Here is a 21,114-nt window from a genome sequence, read left to right on the forward strand (position 1 = left end):
CAGTTCCCTATATTGTTAGCTTTTTTTTTCTCTTTCACATTCAAAAAACAAATTTAATACAAATAATTTTCCTGTTACAAGTTTTATGAAAAAAAAATTGCTTCAACCATTTTGGTTGATTCAAAGAAAATTTTCGATTGATTGAATCAAATTGTTTTTTTTTTTTTGGTTTATATGTAAATTTAACAAGAAACTACACACAAATAGAAACATAAACATTTATTTGACGCAGTTATTTTCCAGCTGCATTTATATATCTTATAGCACATGATACTTACAAATATATCGAGATTGTACATCTAATGATAAAAATCTATTTGCACGAGAAAGCTGATTGCTCTCGCAGTGTCATTATAATTTTACTTTATTGTCTATACATTTTCTATTTAAAAAAAAGAAAAGAAAAAAAATCAATAAATTCTTGTCATGATAAAAATACGAAAATCGATTTTATAGGAAGAAGATGAATAAAAAATGGAAACAAATATTTTGCTAGGATCGTATTTGTTTTCATTTTTTTTTGCTAGGATCGTTTTGAAAAAAAATTTCTAAATTTTGTACAGTAAAATATTTTCTAGTTCTAGATCATCTTTTGATAGATCATTTATTGGTAAATTCCTCGGTAAATTGTTTTTCTAATAAATCAGTTTCTAGATCATTTTCTATTTAAATTATTTTCTAGATCAATTCTTCTAGATCTAGTGGATTATTTCATCATTTTCACTGTATCAGGGATATTAGATTTTTTTTTAAATTTCTTCTAAATCATTTTTTCTGAATTATTTCCACTAGATCACTATTCACTAGATTATTTTTCTTCTTTTCACTATAGATCATTTCTAGAACATTTCTACTCGATCATTTTTACTACAACATTTTTCTTCTTCTCCCTAGGGTAAATTTTTATTGTCATCATGAATAATAATCCATTCAGGAAATGTGTTCAATTAAAGATTTTTCTCAAAAAAAAAATATATAGGGTCAGTTGGGGTAAATGGGGACAAGAGGTTTTGGAGCTTAATTTACAGTTTTAAATTTAAGTTCAACGTCAATATTTTAACCTCAGATCACCTGCAAGAGGTTTTGAGTATTGTCAAGCTTTTATCTTGACAATTGGCAGCAAGATAAAAAAAGTTATCGCTCAATGCATAAAAACTTGAAAATTAAAGTCAAACTGTTTCAGTATTTTGTCGATCATTTCAATAAAAACAGACTTAAAAATCATACCAAATTTTTTTCTTATTCCTTATGACTTCTATAATAGAAATTCACTCGAATTTTTGATTTTTATCAATTTGGTTAATAATGACAAGCTGTCCCCATTTACCCTGAGTTTTCAAATTTTTGGGGTAAATGGGGACAGCTTGTCATTATTAACCAAATTAACAAAAATCAAAAATTCAAGTGAATTTCTGTTATATGGGAGTCATAAGGAATAAGAAAAAAATTTGGTATGATTTTTAAGTCTGTTTTTTTTTCAAATGCGAGACAAAATACTGAAATAAAAAAAAAAATTCAATTGGTTCAACTATTATATATCTACTACAAATTTTTTTTCAAGTTTTTTCATCCCTTAATACAGAAATATACTTAAGAGTATGTGGGAACCTCTCACGTGACCTAGTATAGGAAAATGTGTTTTGGTAGTATACATTTCACTCTAAAATGAAAAAAGATTTTTGTCTAAAATTTTGAGGGATAATAGATTTGGGTTCAAGGAATCTCGCTGTTCTCCGAAAAATACATAATTTTGTGTTAAATTATTAAAAAATGAAGTTTAAAAAGTGGCATTTTGAAACGAAAATGAAAACAAAGATGGCGGCGCATACACAGACGTTGCTTGAGTGTGTCGATATAATACATTATTTTACTATTTATTGCTTTATTTTTATTATTTTTGCGTTATGTTATAGTAAATGTGAAGAACAGCGAGATTCCTTGCACCAAACTAAATTATTTTTCCAAAATTTTAACCCGAAATCATTTTTTATTTCAGAGAAAGTTTCAAACCACGAAAAAACGTCCTTTGCCCACATACCCTTAAGGAAACTTTTTTCTTAAAACTTTCTTAGAAATTATGCTGTCCTCATTTACTCCAAATTTTATGAAATTTTCTAAATTTTGGGGTAAATGGAGACAGTCAGTTTCATGCGTTTAAAGCTTATTTAATTTTTTTTCTGATGCATAAAATTAATCCTGGGAACGTAAATAACAACTTTAAAAAAAATAAACCCGCAAATATTACCTTTTAAAGGAAGAAAATTACGTAATTTGTGAAAAATAGCGATTTTCTCCCCATTTACCCCAACTGACCCTATATATATTTTCGATTCGTTTAAGAAAGAGTAACGTAGAATTTACTAAAAAAAATTTTAATAGGAAAATTTTGAAAAAAAAAAATTGAAAAAAATATAGCAGATGTGCCGTTCTAAACCGATTTTTCCGTATCGTTAATAACATTATCGTCTGGTAATTTTTCGGATGTGCTTTCTGTTTTTATTGTCACGGAATTTGAATCCTGTGAATCATTTTCATCAGGTGGAAATGTTGGTAATTCAATAGAAACACGAGAGCCATTTGAATTTTCATCATCAGTTTTCGAATCGAAGTCATCGAAATCATCGAATGGATCAAGTGTCACTGTTGTTCCACTGCCACCCCCTTTTGCATTTGCTGCCCCATTACCACCACCTCCAAGTGCCCCCCTCAGAAAAACAGGACCAAGAATGCGGAAGATTTCTGTTGTTATCATGTTGACCTTTTGTTCGATTATCTAAAAAATAATAGCTCTAAATTTTTCTCTTTCCATAATCCTTCGGAATAAAATGATTTTTGAAATGAAATGTGTATATAAGGCTCGAAAAACTTCCATTATGAGGATGATTCTTCCATTATTCAGTCATTAATGATTCTTCTTTTTTTTATTAGAGCTGTAGATGTGAAGTTGAGGAGAAAATGATAGATTTCACTAGGCGATGATTCCGTACTTAAATAATATGTATTTTAATAAAAAAAAAAATTTTCTTGTTGATCTTCTGTTCGATATTCGATTTGATGACAAATTAAAAAAACAAATATGAGAAATATTATTTATAAAAAAATTTATTTGATATAAATAATCGGTTACTTGATTGTTAACAAATAATTTTTTTTTGCATTAAATAAATTTTAACTGCACTAAATAAATTTTATTTGTAACAAATTATTTTTGTATGAAATAATTTTTGTATTAAATAATTTTTGTATCAAATAAATTTTTGTTTGAATCAAAAAACTGTAATTAAACCAATAATTTCTGTTTTTGAAACAAATAAAATTGAATTGAGTTAAATAAAAATTATTTGGTTCAAGGAAATATTTATTTAATAATAGTCAAGTAACCGATTTGAATTAAAATAATTAAATAAAATTTTTTTCAGCATATGAATTGAATTAAATTAATTAAAAAAATGATGTGTAAATGAAGTGAATTTTTCAGTTTGTCGTAATAAAATTTAGAATATTTTTATTTAAAATTACAAAATAATTTTAAGAAAATTTCTCTGATATATAAAGATTTACACCCACTTATTCATAATGAAATGTGTCAGAATATAAAAAGAGTTATTAGAATATAAAAGGGGCATTTGTTTCTAATATGAAATGCTCAACACGAATAGTTTGATTTAGTCAATATATTCAATAGACCATGTCGAAATTTTCTATGGCACAGTGACTAAAAGTCTCTCTTTCAAATGGAAAACATGTTCCGTCTTTGGCAATATATATTATATATTTCTATATTCTAACTTAGTTCTAGTAACTTATTTCTAACAATTAGAAATTTTAATTATTTAACAGTTAAAATACTTTTCGTCTTTTATTTAATAATTAATAATTTTTTCACGAATTTCTTTTGTTATTCATCTCTAATAAAATAATAAAAAATAATTTAACAAATTTACATTTCAAAAATAATTTAACACATTTAAATTATAAAAATAATTAAAAAAATAATTAAAACAAATTTAAATTACAGAAACTTCTTGAATAAAATAAAATTAAACAAATTCTTAAACAGAATTAAATCATAAAAATAATTTAACAAATTTAAATTATAAAAATAATTTAACAAATTCACATTATAAAAATATTTAAACAAATTTAAATTTTGGAAACTTCTTAAATAAATAAATAAAAATATAATTAAACAAATTTAAATTATAAAAATAATTAACAAATAATTAAAACAAATTTAAATTACAGAAACTTCTTGAATAAAATAAAATTAAACAAATTCTTAAACAGATTTAAATCATAAAAATAATTTAACAAATTCACATTATAAAAATATTTAAACAAATTTAAATTTTGGAAACTTCTTAAATAAATAAATAAAAATATAATTAAACAAATTTAAATTATAGAAATAATTAACAAATAATTAAACAGATTTAAATTATGAAAATATTAAATAATGTAAAAACAATTTATAATTTGTTTACCTATTAAATTAATTAATTTGACTAATTTAATAAAATTAAGTCCTAATCCTAATGTATTGAACTGTTAAATAATTTCATTTTCTGCCCATACAAACGTTATTGAATAACCTATGATTTTTAATTTAATTTCTAAACTCTCATTATTAATTTCGTTAAAATGAACTTTCTGATCTTAATATGATCCACTATTATATAGATGAAATTGTCTAATTTAGAAAATTGCAATGAGTTTATAATAACGAGTAAATTGCATTATCGCGAGATTGATTTGTTCTTTTAATCGTGAAAGTAAATTCGTAACGCGTATTAGTGTAACAGTTATATCTTATATTGCTTGAGCAACTAATAGTTGATTTTATTTATTTAATATACGTAACACATTTTAGAGGACAAATAATCGAGTTCTTTTTTTTTTAAATTAATATATAATAGAGAAATCATTATTTCTTTTTTTGTCATATAAAAAATAATCTCTGGTACTATTGTTTTATATACAAAATTTGTCTTATTTTTTTTTTACGCGATTTTCTATAAATTTCTTTATATTGAGGCATAAATCACTTTCACTTAAATTTCTCCAGCCTACAAAAATTTCATTGATTTTTATTATATAGTGTCACTGTTATTTTTCATTCTTATGTGAATAACAATTATAAATCTATAAGAAAATCGCATTAAAAAAAAAAGAAGACAAATTATATAGAATTTTTATAATATAAACTTTTTTAATGAGAGAATAAAAATAATTTAAGAAATGAAAAATAAATTTTTAAATTGTTTCGCTATTTCAATGTATACATTTATGTATTTTATGCGAATAATTAAAAATTTATTTAGTAATTAGTATCTGTAAAAAGACGTAATTTAGTTTGTTTTTTTTTGTAATTTTTTTTTTTTTTTTTGGTTTATGAATGTGTAGAAGCAATCTCTTAACTTCCGGTTTCGTAACAACGGCGGAGAGGAAGATGCGCACTTTTTCGTTTATGATCTTATAAAGGCGTAACAAGATCGCGTGGTCAATAAGCAAAACATTGTCTGGGAATTGCGAGTAAAATTGCATGCGAAAAAATCACGCCAAGTTTATATATATAGGACTTTCACGTGAGGAATGTTTGCTATTTAAATGGCCAAAAATTTATAAAAATTCCTTTAAATAAATAATTGAAATTATAGTTTTTTTTTTTAGTCGATGAGAATATGTAAAATAAATGAAAAAGTTGATTATAATTTTTGCAAGGATTTCTGGTAATAATTAAATAAATTTGAATATTGATCTCTATACAAGGACGATTTCTTCAAGGATTTCAATGAATCCTGAGAAAATTTTTTTTTCTCACCTGAGATATTTCTGGAAATAGTTGTCGTAATATTCCAATTGTCCTTTTGTTTCTGAGGGCCGTGTCTTTTTCTGCCTCAACCATCACCAATCGATCAAGAGCCTGAAAAATACTTCAATTTTTGGCTCCTTCGTAATCACTTGACACTTTTTTTTTTTTAAAAAAAAGGTCTATAAAGAAAAATTTACCGCAGTACTTAGAAATTATTTTTTAGAAAATTATTAATTTCTTTTTCGAATATTTGAATTTCATCAAAAAAAAGAAATATTGTTTCAATAATTTATTGTCTTTTTGGATTATTTTTCTGATATAAAAGTAGCTAATACCAATTTTTTCTTAGGTCCCTTATGAAAATTCCCTTATAAGAAAATAATGTTAAAGCTGAAATATTTTCAGTATAATGTTTTTTGTATAATATTTTCGCGATTATAGGTAATTTTTTATAAGAAATTCATTATAAAATTTTTTTTCTCAAATAATTATAAAAATATAATTATTAGAGACTCTGTAATGAAATCATTACAATTTTATAATTATGAAAATGTAATTATAGAAAATAAAATTTTTCACGTTCAAAAATTAAAATTATAAAAATTTAATTACAGAAATTAATTAATTTTGTATTTTACTGATAACTATATATAGTTATCAGTAAAATACAAAATTACAAAACTATATATAGTTATCAGGAAAATACAAAATTACAAAACTATATATAGTTATCAGTAAAATACAAAATTAATTAATTTCTGTAATTAAATTTTTATAATTTTAATTTTATAAATATTTTAATTTTTGCACGTGAAAAATTTTATTTTCTATAATTACATTTTCATAATTATAAAATTGTAATGATTTCATTACAGAGTCTCGAATAATTATATTTTTATAATTATTTGAGAAAAAAAATTATATAATGAATTTCTTATAAAAAATTACCTATAATCGCGAAAATATTATACAAAAAACATTATACTGAAAACATTTCAGCTTTAACATTATTTTCTTATAAGGAATTTTCATAAGGGGTATTTGATTTTTATTTATGTCCCATTTACTTATTTTGTTAAGTAAATATAGAAAATTGTTCAATTTGTTAAAAGTAGTTTTATAACTCGAGCTCTCATTTTCTATACTGTGTGCTATATTTAAACTCTATCGAAAATTACAAGAAATTATGTGTTTAGTAATAAAAATTTCTTTTGAATTATAGAAAATTTGTACCTTTCGCAATTGTGTTTATTTTTTTACTAGAACGAAAATAATTTTTCTTATAACAAATAACAATTTTAGGAAAAAAAAATGAAAATTTTTTTTTTTTTAATCTATAAGATATAATGGGGAAATAATTTTTAGAGTGTTCTTATGGTGACATGGTCCAGTATTTTCTGGAAATGGTCGATAGAACTTTGTGGCGTCAGTCGAGGCGTATCATATTTTGCAATATTTGTCTCGCGCATAAAATTGCCAATAAATAGATCCCAGGTGCAATGGTCAACAGTGAACTGGTAAAGTAACGGACCCACAAGTTTCTCAACCAAACACGGTCCACTTTCCCTTAAACCTCATTCACATTTGTGCACATATGCTTAACTCGACACGTAAGATTGTTGCTTATTACAAAATGAAAAATATGAATAATAGTATTTTCAAAATATTTCTTCATTTTTATTAATTTTGATATGAAATAAATATTTTTGATTCTTTATATTTAAAAAAAAAGATTCAAATATTTTTTTTATTACGGAATATTTTTTTTTCTTGTAACTGTAGTGGAAATGAAAAATATTCATCTCATGTGTCCTGTAAAAGTGTTTCATGAGACCACAAATGAATATTGTGAAATGAAATACTTGACACGTGTCGTATAAGGTTGCATGCCAACTTTGTAATTTACATTTAACACCTTTTAAAAAACGTTGAGTTAAATATACAGCATTCGCTACGCGTTTATTATAATCCTTTAACTCTCAACAACTTATTCACTTTGTCTTATTCCCGAGAAAATGAGTAAAAAATATAGTAGTTGAGTTATGAACTAAATTTTTTAATAATTAAAATTAGAAAAATTTAATAATTTATAAAAATACTGAAAAATAAATAAAATAATAATTATAATAATAAAAATAATAATAATAATAATAATAATAATACGAGAGGTGCATTTTAATTTTGTAAGCTCGTGTATATATGAAAAAATAAATATATACTCTCTAAATCTGAATTAGTAAAAATGTTTACTTATTGAAATTAGTGACTCACTTTTTGCTTTAGAATTAGTTAAATTTTACTAATTGTTAGTAAAAGTTACTAATAATTAGTAAAATTTTACTAATTCAGAAGCAAAAAGTGAGTCACTAATTCAAATTAGTAAACATTTTTACTAATTCAGATTTAGAGAGTACACTGGAAAAAAATTTATTTGATTCAAATATACGATTACTTGACTATTATCAAAGAAATATTGACTTGAATCGAATAATTTTTATTTGAGTTAAATAAATTGTATTTGAACCAATAATTTCTTTATTTGAAACAAATACCATTTAATTGATACAAATAATTATTTGATATACAAATAAATGTGACGCGATCTGAATAAAGGGATCTTAGAAGCAAATCACTTTGAGGTTATGTATGTATTAGTTTTTTCTTGATTGAAAGTTTCTTTTTAATTATTGCAAAATTAAAATCATTGTTTATGAAATATTTTAGTTTTGTAATGAAGACTTAAACATAAATAATTTATATCGACAGTTGATCCTTTTTTTGTATTTTCATTTCAAAAATTGCAAACATAACCTATATAATTCTTAGCTTCTTGAGGTCCCTTTCTTCAGATCGCGTCACAAATATTTATTTGATAATAGTCAAGTAATCGATTATTTGAATCAAATAAATTTTTTTTTCATTGTAGTAATAATAAAAAATAAATAAAAATAATAATAAATAAAAAATAATAATAGTAAATATTTATTTGTTATTATTTTTATCGATATAAAAACAATGGCTGAAAATAATTGAATTTTTTTTATATTTTGTATACAGTAATTATTTTCTTTTTTCAAATTTCTTATTTTATGTATTTTATTATATATATGATATTATTACTTTCTCTATTTAATCTATATAGTGTTGAAGTTATATATTAATTGTCATTAAGGATTAGAAAAAAAAAGCTAGTAAAAGGTACTTGTTGCTCTGTATTTAGGAAGTTTTAGTAGAATAGAAATTAGAAAGAAATTACAAAGAATCGTTGCTGTGTTATTTAATAAAATTATAGCAATTTCCTCGTTTGTGGACCGGGTTACAATGAGCGAGATTTGTCTTTGAGAGGAACAACACAAAGCCTATGATTTTCTTCGCCTCAAGAGAGATATTTGAGTTCAGGAGAAAAAAAAAAATATAACAATGCCTTTAATTTATAGGAACAAAGTATAGAAGTTTTGTGCAATATTCTTGTTAAATAAAACAACATCAGATATTGCTCATATTCATAAATTGCACCGGATTAATGTCGTTTGCATATTTCTTTGTCCATTGACATGATTTGTTATTTTTTTAATTCAAGGAGTAGGGAGAAATTTTTTTTAAAATAAATTATTATGAATTAGTTTTTTGTTTGTAAATTTTGATAATTTGAGTACTCTTTAAATCTGAATTAGTAGAAAACTGCTAAAACTGTAAACGAATAGGCTCTATTTCAATTCCTAAAAAATAGCTAATTTTTAGTAGAAAACAACTAATTTAACAGTCAAATTTGACTAATTATTTGTAATAAAATTACTCTCTAAATCTGAATTAGTAAAATAATAAGTTTACTAATTTGAATTAGTGATTCACTTTTTGCCTCTCAATTAGTAAAATTTGACTAAGTATTAGTAACTTTTACTAACAATTAGTAAAATTTTACTAAGTATTAGTAACTTTTACTAACAATTAGTAAAATGTAACTAATTCTAAAGCAAAAAGTGAGTCACTAATTTAAATTAGTAAACTTTATTATTAATTCAGATTTAGAGAGTACTAAAATATTTTCAGTGAGAAAAAAGATTTGGTTGGGGTTACCATTTTTGAGGTGACCATTTTTAGTTAGTAAAATATACAGCCGCTAATTTATTAGTTGTTGTTACTATTTTTTTTGGTTGGCATAACTATTTTATTAGTTAGTTTAACTAATTAGTTTGTTGGAATATCAACCCTCCAAATCTGAATTAGTAAAAATGTTTACTAATTTGAATTAGTGACCATTTTTACTAATTCAGATTTAGAGAGTATTTAATTAGTTACCTTACTAACTAAATGGTAACAGTAACTAATATAAATTAACAAAAATAATTTTACTAACGAAATGGTAAACCAATTGTTTCACTCAGTGTTGTAGACATAAATCTACTAATTTTTTAGTCATGTAACATAACCTAAAAATTAGATTAACTAGTCATTTTTGACTAAAAACTAATCATTACTGTTACTAATTCATTAAATAAACGAATCGATGCTGTTAAATTAGTCAAAAGTGACTAATTCTGAAGAGAGTAAAAAAAAATTGCAAAATTGTTTCACTTGTTATAAATATTTTTTTGTTTGTTTTTTTTCAATCAGTGAGTGAAATGATTTTGTTGAGATGTTTTTTTTTCTCTGATTATATGACTAAAATGAAATGAATGGTTGCAGGATCGATTATTTTGTCTTCAAGATTTAGCCTTAAGGCTTATGCAAACGTTCGTGCATTGAACTTTTTCTCTTCTCTGTGTGCAACGACCTTACGTTGATTTATCTCGTATGTATTCCAAGTTCGCACTTTTCACTCAAGTACACTCTCTTCTCCAAGAGATTTATTTCCTTTATAAAACAGAAACAATGTATACAAAGAAGAATTTTAAAAAAAAACTAAATATATTTAATCTAGTTTAAAGAAATATTTTTTTCATAAACAAAATATTTTAAATTATATGCATAATAATTAGAAAAATAAACACATTTAAAAAAAATTTATTTTTTTTTAGTAATTTTTCTTAGTATACATTATTTGTTAAGGCAGTGAAATCGATTTCCATAATAGTTGGACGAAACAGAAAAAAAAACAAGTAAATCGATTGTCCTCGTGCAAATGAAAGTGATGTGTCACGCTTGATTTTCGGGCAAATTGCTCCTAAATCTGCAAGAATTACTTTCTGATATTTCTTGTCGCGAAAGGTGTTTGGATTTTTTAGGTACATTTGCAATTGCAATAAAAAAACTACTACTTTTAAAAATTTTAATTTTCTATTAAAAAAATTTTAATATTTTTTAGTACAAAAAATTTATTAGGTACTAAAATTTATTTATTTTTGTACAGTAAATTTTAGGATTTTTTCGAGTTTTTTTTTTTTTTTTTTGTGAAACAACATTTACCATGAATTGAAAGTGCGAATAATTTTAATGTGACACTTTATGAGTCGATACTCACAAATAAGAATTATTGCATTGAACGGGACCGGAATTCCTGCCATAAGAATGTTTCTTTTATTATATAGAAGTAACATTCTTTAAAATCATAAATTGACGGAAAAATTTGTTTCTTATTTCAGCAAATTCTTAATTTGAAAAAATTAAATAAAAAAAAAAAAGAAATAAATAATAGAAAATAATTAGATAATAAAATGAAGATAACAAAAAAATGTGCATTAATTTATAAAGGATTCAGTGAATTATAAAATTCAGAAACATAAAGAAAAACAAAATTTATTGCAATATGACAAGAAATTACTTTGCAGAAAAAGAATTTCAAGTATATAGTGGAAAATTTAAGTTATTCGATACTTTATGTAATATAATCATGAAACTAAAAATAATAATAATAATAATCTATTAATCGAAGAATAAAAAATTTTATTTCATAATTATTTTGTCTAAACGATTCTTAGATCAATAAGTTTCCTATTTGAGAATTTTTCTTGTTTGTAATTCTTATTCATTTTTTAAAGATATATGTTGTCTATATCTAACTGCGAATTATCCGTTCATTAAACTTGTAATTCAAAGAAAAATGAATTTCCTGGTTTGACGTCTCTAATAATATTATGCATGTATTTAACATACATATAAGTGCAACGGCGTACAGTTGAGAAATTTCATTTTTTTTAAATTTGCTTTTTTTTAAGTTTGAAAATAATTTTTAAGACAAAATTTTGTCTTAAAAACAGTTTTCTGTGAATTTATTTTAAAAATATTTTAGAGTTATACAGAATATAAAGAAGATGTTAAGATTTTATTTTTATATTTTAAGATATTTTTATTTACAGGCGGAAGGCATTCTTATTTTAAGATGCAAAATTTTTAAGACAGCCTTTACTGAATTTACGCAATTGATTTAAGATGGTGATTAGCAGAATGTCAGAGTCATTTTAAAACAAGACTTTTTTTTTAATTTGTTGGTTCATATAATACTGATTTTAATATCTTATTTTAAGATGCATCTGAAATTAAGTGAGTTTTGAAAATAAGAGGAATCTTAATTTAAACTAAATTATTATTATTATTATTATTACACTATTTTGTAAAAATAAGATCTGTTTTAACTTAAAAAATGTATGTACTAAATTCAACTTATACAATAACTGGTTTTAAGTACCCTTGTCTTAAATTTAGCAAAACCAAATTACTGATAGTCAGTTTGAAATTTACCGGACCCGCCAAAATTTTTTCGACTTTTGGTTTTTAAACATAGAAAAAGTCGATTTAGAAATTTTTATTGTGTGGATTCTGTACTCTGTATAAAACTAAATTTAGTAATTTGAATTACTAAATTAATTACTGAATTTTTGAATTTTAATAATTTAACTAAATTAATAAAATTATTATTTAGCATTAATTATATAATAAAATTATTATTTAATAACAAATAAATAATATCATTATTATTTAATATTAAATAAATAATAACATTATTTTTTAGTATTAATTAAATAATAAAATTTTGTTATTTATTAAGAATTTAGTAACTGAAAATAAGACATTTCTTTCTCTCTTGAAATAAGACATTCTTTGAAAGCATACACCCGCAGAGAAATATATTTGTCTCAGAGACTAATAACATTTTATTGTTTTAAATAAAAAAATTTATATGGCACAACTAAAAATGTATTTAGCACAAATAAAAATTTATTTAGCACAAATAAAATTTTATTTATCGCAAATAAAATTTATTTAGCACAAATAAAAATTTATTTTGTGCAAATAAAATTTTATGTAGCGCAAATAAAATTTATTTAGCAGAAATAAAAATTTATTTTGTTCAAATAAAATTTTATTTAGCTCAAATAAAATTTATTTGAAACAAGTAAATATTTATTTGGCTCTGTGAAAAATATATCTTTTCTCTGGGTGTATATATAATTATTTGAAAAATGAAAATATTTGTCAATTTTCCCCCCAGGGGAAATTCCATAAATTAATTGGAAAAATGATAAATTTGAAAAGTTACGCCACTGATGAAATAAAATATTTTAAGCAGCGGATGTACGGAAACGTTTACGGTTCTAGAAGAGTGCGTGTGCGTGAGAGTTGGTGAGTATTTTGCACTTTCCATTGGGCATCGATCAGCCAAAGAAAGTATCCGGTGACTTTGCGAGTGTTCAGAGAACTCGCAGGCTCACCGGCAAAATATAGTGAAAGTGTTGCACGAATCTTATAATATATATATATATATGTTGGTACACACATATATATACCTATAGTCAGAGACTCGAAACATTTCGACGGATATATCTTCCTAACATTCCAGAAACTGCGGCATTAGTAAACGTCACAATTTCTCGCGAGTCTGTTACGTAAACCAAGGAGAACTTCATTTCATTGCTTCGGAAAGGCAATTCAGGGTCAGGCTATTACCAAAACGTGAAAGCGATATTTTCAAGTTATGCTCCAATCACATTGCGGATGTATTTTTTTTTCATTGTTAATATTTTTTTCGGTCTCTCTAAATCTCAATTTGTTATTGAAATTCAAAAAATTTCAAAAATTATCCAATTTTAATTGAATTTGCATCCAGGGAAAAGATACACTAAAAAAAATTTATTTGATTCAAATAATCGGTTACTTGACTATATATTTACTTGGACCAAATAATTTTTATTTGAATTAAATAAACAGCGTCTTTGAACCAATAATTTCTATATTTGAACCAAATATACACCCAGAGAAATGATATATTTGTCTCACAGACTAATGAATATTTATTTGATGCAAATAAATTTTTATTTGATTTAAATGAAAAATTTTATTTACTTCAAATAAATGGGCTAGAAGCACAGAAAATTATAAGGTATTAAAATAAGCTGCAACGCTTATTATTTTAATCCAATTTTGCTTATTTTAATACCAAAATGGATTAAAATAAGTAAAATTGGATTAAAATAATAAGCGTTGCAGCTCATTTTAATGCCTTTTAATTTTCTGTGAGGTTGTGAGACAAATATACGTTTATTTAACTTAAATATATTATATTTAGTTGAAATAAAGCATTTTTCTGGGGGGAAACATTTAATCGACTCAAATAATAATTACTTAATACAAATAAAAATATTTATTTGATAATATTCAAGTAAATTATTTATTTCAAATTTTTTTTAACGGTATATTTGTCTCAGAGCCAAATAAATATTTATTTAAGTTAAATAAAAATTTAATTTGCTCTAAATATTTTTTTTTTGTATTTAAAACAAATAAAAAGTTATTAGACTCTGAGACAAATATATTTTTATTTGCTTCAAATAAATTTTATTTGTCTCAAATAAATGTAAATAAAAGATTTTTCTGGTTATTATTTTTTATAATTTTTTCATAGATTCATCCGATCATTTTTTTTATTTTTTCTTATTATATTCAAAATCGAAGAAATATTTCTATTTGTTATTATTTTTTTTTTTATTTGCAATTCTCATTTCGCTTTAGTATTTTGTTGTTTTTTTTCTGTTTTTGAAGAATTCTTATATTTCAAATTTAAAAAAAAATGTTAATATAAAAAATTTCCATTACGTGCAGAAAATTGTCAAAATCATTGCTCAATTTCACGAACATATGGAAAATTGCGAGTAACAAAAAACTGTACGAAAAAAATATCTCAAGTTTTTAGGTATAGTCGCAATGATTTGATTATAACAAATAAAAAAAAATTCTTATCTACCAATTGTTTCTCAAGTTTTGATTGTATTGTAGAGAGTGCACTAAACTTTCTTTCAAGTAAAATACAACTATCTATGGAAATTAGTAAATTAAAATTTATTTATTCAATACATCAGGCAAATAAAAAAAAAAATTTTTTTTTAATTTCAAAGAATTTTTTTAAACATTTATATTTTCTGTGATGCTATTTTATCGATCAATTTATTTTACATTATTTATCAAAGCAAAAAAAGAACTGGGTAATCGGAAAAATTTTTTTTTTCTAAAAAATGAGGAGAAAATTTCGAAATCTTTCTTCGCATCTATCATAATTTTATTTTTTCTAAACAATGCGGGTTTGTTTTGCAAAATCATTATCAGTATAGTTTGTGACTGATGGTGAAAAAAAATAACGTAACCCATTTACACATCTAACTCTTTTTAATTATCTATTTGCATAATAGAGGTGATTAGTTACTCCAAGGTTGATAGGTCACTTGACAGACAATTTAATGACACATTTAGAGAAAGATTATACTAGTGAGAAAAAAAAAATGTGAAGGAAAAAAACAACTATCGACCTTCTTTAAATTATTTAAAAATAATTTTATGGAATTGATTTTCGTAATTAAGAAACATTAAGAAAAAGGCTAATAAATAAATGTGTAAATAAACGGTTGACATTTTAGTCAAATTATAATAAAATAAAAAATCGTTTTCTCACAAAAATTACATTATTGGTACATATTTTTTTTTTTAACCAATGTCAATATATTTGTCAATTTTTCGAATTTTAGTTCCGTGACGAAATTGCTTGGTTTACTTTACGCTTATTAATTTTTATCGTTTCGTTTCGAATGATTCGATTTATTAAACGATCCATAACGAAGGTTAGAAATTTAACGATTATTTTGGCATAGAAAAATGGAAGTTTATATTGTTCTACTTCAAGGGAAGATTTTTCTCATCTCTATTAATTTGCACGTATTTAACCTCATTTATTTAAAATTGTTTTTCTATAAAATAAGTATATATATATACTTATTTTATAAATTTTTATTGTTCGTAAAAAAATATATTTTATAAATTTGTATTATTTATAAAAAAATATATTTTATAAATTTTTATTATTCTCTCTAAATCTGAATTAGTAGAAAAGTTTACTAATTTGAATTAGTAACTCAGTTTTTGCTTCTGAATTAGTTAAATTTTACTAATTGTTAGTAATTACTATTACTAATAATTAGTTAAAATTTATTAATTCAGAAGCAAAAAGTGAGTCACTAATTCAAATTCAGATTTAGAGAGAATTTATAAAAAATATTAATTTTTTTATTTTCTTGAGAATCCTCACTCGTTAAATACAATTTAATATTTTATTTGAACAATTATTGTTAATTTTTGTTTTTATTGTTTTGATATAAATAATGCGTGATTAATTACAATTTGTTATAGACAATAATTATTTTTTATTTACAATAATTTTTTTTTTTTTTTTGATGAAATTATTTATTTCAGAAATCTGTTAGATTCCCTACCAAGTTTAATGACAATAATAATTATTATTGTTAGTGTTTCTTTACGGGAGCCTTTCTCCAATTTCTAAGTTATAATATATTTTTTTAAATAATTTATTAATTTTAAAAATAATAATTGATTAGTAATGGTAAAAATTAGTCTTACTTGTGACTCAAGTCCATTGTTTTCTGGAACTGGAATGGAATTGACTACTGTTATGCACAGAGCCGTCACAAGCACTGTCGTTGAAAGTCTCATTTTTTCTGAAATCAAAAAAAAATTAATTGCATTTAAAAAAATTATTCGAATATTTAATATTTATAATAATGGTAATTTTTAAGTGTCAGACAATTTTAGTTTTTTTTTTTTTTTTTTTTTTTTATTAAACTTTGAGAAACAATTATATATGTTAGCAGGTGTGAAATTATTCAGCTATAAAATATTTATTGCTAAATACGACAGACAGTATTTCACATAATTAATGTCCTCCTAATATAGACATCACAAAGTCATGCTATCACTGTGTTAATTACTTTATTCACGGTTATTATTTTAATTATCCGAATTTTTTAAAAATAATTAATTTTTTTCCATCAGTAAAGCAACCTTGAGAGTAGTTTTCGAAATTTGAAATTCGATATAAGTTATTGGAAAGCAAGTCATGCATAAATAAAGCATTTTTTTTTACTTTCTGTAGCAGTTTTACGGTTTCTCTCTCTAAAAAAAAAGAGGAAAAAATTGACAAAAAATGGAAAGTTTCTTAACAAAAATTGAAGTGATTTATTATTTATAAAAATTTTGGGAGGGAAAAAGTAAAACTTATATGGGCAATTTAAATAATTTGCAAAAGTTAATTTTTTCAAATAATAGTTATTTTTAGAAAATATTTAAATAACTGTTAAAAAAAAGAAACAAGTGTTTGAAACTAGAATTACACTGTTTACTATTGCAATATTTTACAATTGCTCATTAATTTCTCGAGTTCATGAACATAGTTTACAAACTCCTTTTTTCCTTTATTACATAATATTTGAAATACATGAAATCGTTTATCAAATTAATCCTCGTTATTTTTTTTTTTTACAAATATGTTTATAATATTTCAAAGAAAAAAAGGTAAATTTTTCTCAAAACTTGTTTATAAATTATGGGTATACATAGCAAAAATTTTGCCATAAAATTATTTATAAAATATTAAAATGAAACTAAATTTTTTTTCTGTTTATAAATAGTTGGTAGCCTTTCTAAACCCGAAAACAACATTCCTGTAATTTGCGTAAGTAAATGTTTTTTTTTTTTTTTCGGTGAAGAAAATTCTTTTATGTAATTAGTTTTTGCAACTTGTTTTTTTTATGCCCAAACAATAAAAAATAAATATATAATTAATATTATCATTGGCTTGGGTGATAAGTGACGCGCTTTGTAAATTTGTGTCTTGGGTTCGAATCCCCTCGGGGATAATTTTTATACAATATTAATATAGTTATATATGTTATTATATTTATTTATTTATAATACATATAATTATATTTACATTATATAATTATATCGAATTTTTGTTTTTATTCTTTTACTTTTTTTACTTTAGTTTTAACTTTATTGTTAACAAAAATTGTTTTGTCTTTTCAAAACATTCGGGAAATAGTTTTACAATTATATTTTGTAAAAATAATTTTTCTATGCAAATAATTTGTATATAAAATGTAGTTTCGAATATTGCAAGAAAACAAAATGGGGATTTATATATGAACGAACTGGAGCTCTGAAAACAAGACTTTCAGAGCAACATTCTCTTTCTCGCGATATCAATGTTTAAAATGTGTTGGTCTAGAATTTCGGGACACACACATGTATGGAGAATTTATAATCGGTTATCGTGAAACCGGAAGTGCTAAAGAAAAAAAAATGTTGAGAAAATTTTTTGAAGAAAGAAGATGAAAAACAATAATGCGATATATGTACGAAGATTAAGTATAAAGGAGACGACTACTCTCCTTTCTCGTGTAAAGATTCACAAACTATCACTTTCGACGTTCAAATCGAAAGTCGAGAATGCCGTTGGCGTTGGCGTCACATACACAAGTTTGCTATATACACGTGAAACTTTTGCTTATTGGAGACCGAGACCGATATATATATTTGAGATTTGCGTGCAACCGCATATAATAACGTAACATTGTTGAATGTTGCGAACAAAAAAAAAAGGATAAGGAAATATTTTTTTTCGTTTCTCGAAAAATATATTTATAAAATTTATTAAAATAATTTTTAAAATACAGTAAAAAAATTATTTGAAATGAAAACTTAAATAAAAAGTTTAACTAATAGTTTTAATTATTATTTTTTTATAACCCAGAGAAAAGATATGTTTGTCTCAGCACTTTTTATTTGTTTGAAATAAATTTTATTTCATTTTAAAAAAAATTTTATTTGACTCAAATATATATTTTATTTATGTCGTATAAAATTTTATTTTGCTCAAATATATATGTTTTATTTATGTCGAATAAAATTTTTATTTAAAACAAATAAAAAGTCTAGAGCGACAAATATACATTTATTTAACTCAAATAAAATATACTTGGTTTAAATATAATTTTTCTCTGGATGTATCACGGTGATGTTGTACACGCAGAGAAATGATTTATTTGAACCAAATAAAATATATTTGAGTTAAATAAACGTATATTTGTCTCAGAGCCTACTAACTTATTTATTTGGCGTAAATAAAAATTTTATTTGTCAGAAATAAATTTTTCTTTGCCTCAAATAAATTTTTTATTTCAATGAAATAAAATATATTTGCAACAAATAAATGAGTTAGTAGGCTCCGAGACAAATATACCATTTCTCTAAGTGTAAAATTGATAGAAAACAAAAAGATTATTTGTGTTCTAAGTGAAAAAATGACCTATTTTTGCACAGAGCAATTATTAATTTTTTGTGGGACAAAAAAAAAAAAAAAATTACTGATTCTCTGATAATCATGTGCGGGTACGTGTTAATTTTCTAATATGCGGGAAATTATGTTTTTTTTTCTTTTTTGAAAAGAACATATGAGGCTGATTATAAGGTATAGAGAGATGCAGTGCATTCTAATGAGGATCTCTCTTTGATGATAGCGGAAAGGAGCAAGAGATTATAAATTGAGATGACTTCTATTTTTAACAAAAATAATTGTAGCAATAATCTGGAATAATAATGATAATAATGATAATAATAATAATAATAACAATTTTTATTATTATTTTTATTAATATTATATTAATTATTATTATATTATTAATATTATTCTTATTGTTATTTTTATGTTTATATTTATTTTTATTATTATTATTATATTAATAATACCATAATTATTATAATTTTTATTATATTTATAAATAATAATTATAATTATAATTACATTTTATAAATAAGTATATAATATAATTATTATATTAGATCTAATTTTTTATTTTATTTGTAAAATATTACACTGAAAAAAATCTTTACTTGGAATAGCAATAAGTTTTACTGGAACAGCGATATGTTTTATTAAAATAGGGAAAGTTTTCGATATTCTAGAGAAACATATCGCTGTTTCAGATATGTAAATATTTTTTTCCGTGAAAGCCCAGATGCAATAATCAGCTGTGTCTTCTGTTTTTATGAATTTTTTAATAAAAACGCCCACTCAAGGACCTAATCTTATTTCATTGGCTGCCTTTCAAGGTCACGTGATGTCGATTGGTTGTATTTTCATGACCTTGAAAAGCAGCCAATGAAATGAATGAAAGCTCCGTATATATTTTTAAATTTAATGTTTATTAATAAACTAATGATGATTTTTATAAGTTTTGAATTGATGTCAGGCGGCAGGCATTACAAATTTATTATAAGAACATTGCACGTGAGTTTGAGGATAAATGACCGTCAATTAAAGTTCAATGAAAGTAAACAAAATATAGATTCAGCACGCACAATATTGTGATGTCGAGGACGATTTCAGTAATTCTTTGCAACACTTGTTGCACCAAAGGGGGATTATTATTTTTTTCATTTTCTTTTATTTTTAAATAAAATTTTTCAAAAAAAATTTTTTTTTAATTTTGTAAATTATATATTTTAAAATTGTTTCAAATAATAATTGTAATAAAAAAATAAAAATCAAATCAATTAAAAAATTTAGTTTAATTATAAATAGAATAATAATTATTGTAATATAGTTGTGATAAGAAATAGATATAACTATAATATAAAAGGCAAATTAAATGGTTGAGGACATTTTTTTTAATTTTGTTTTTTTTTTATTGCTTTGAATTAATATTAATTTATGTTTATGATCGATTAATGTAATGTAATTAAAATGTTTTTTTTATCTATTATTTATGAAAGAATTTAAGGAGGACAAGGGTAGCGTGTCGATAACATGATTTTTTCCCCCTGATGAATGTCAATATTAAAAAAAATGCAAATTTTTATATAAAATTCATGTCAGCGAATATTTATTGCTTATTTATAATATATTTAGTTGCAAGAGGTTTTTTTTTTTAAAAAATAAATTAGGAATTCGGGAGTTGAATAATTTTACTATCAAATTGTTATTTAATATGTTTGTAAATTGTAATGTAACAAAATTAAATTTT

The 21,114-nt window shown here is 23.1% G+C and overlaps 1 protein-coding gene across 2 annotated transcripts in view; it reads right to left on the minus strand.

Moving 5' to 3' along the window:
• The window catches only part of LOC127284458 (actin nucleation-promoting factor WAS), a 35,765-nt gene that overhangs the window by 12,642 nt on the left and 2,009 nt on the right, over positions 1-21,114 (minus strand). Inside the window, exons 2-3 of one of the 2 annotated variants that reach the window (XM_051309900.1) lie at positions 16,652-16,749; positions 5,822-5,923 (exon numbers count right to left, since the gene is read on the minus strand). In XM_051309900.1, coding sequence (XP_051165857.1) covers positions 5,822-5,923; positions 16,652-16,744 — 195 coding nt within the window. In that variant the 5' untranslated portion in view covers positions 16,745-16,749. The remainder of the gene's footprint in view (positions 1-5,821; positions 5,924-16,651; positions 16,750-21,114) is intronic. The other variant, XM_051309901.1, reaches the window with a different exon arrangement.

This window comes from Leptopilina boulardi, unplaced genomic scaffold (genome assembly GCF_019393585.1).
Source record: "Leptopilina boulardi isolate dan_hultmark-lab unplaced genomic scaffold, ZJU_Lbou_2.1 LbouV2_325, whole genome shotgun sequence".
Classification (NCBI taxonomy): domain Eukaryota; kingdom Metazoa; phylum Arthropoda; class Insecta; order Hymenoptera; family Figitidae; genus Leptopilina; species Leptopilina boulardi.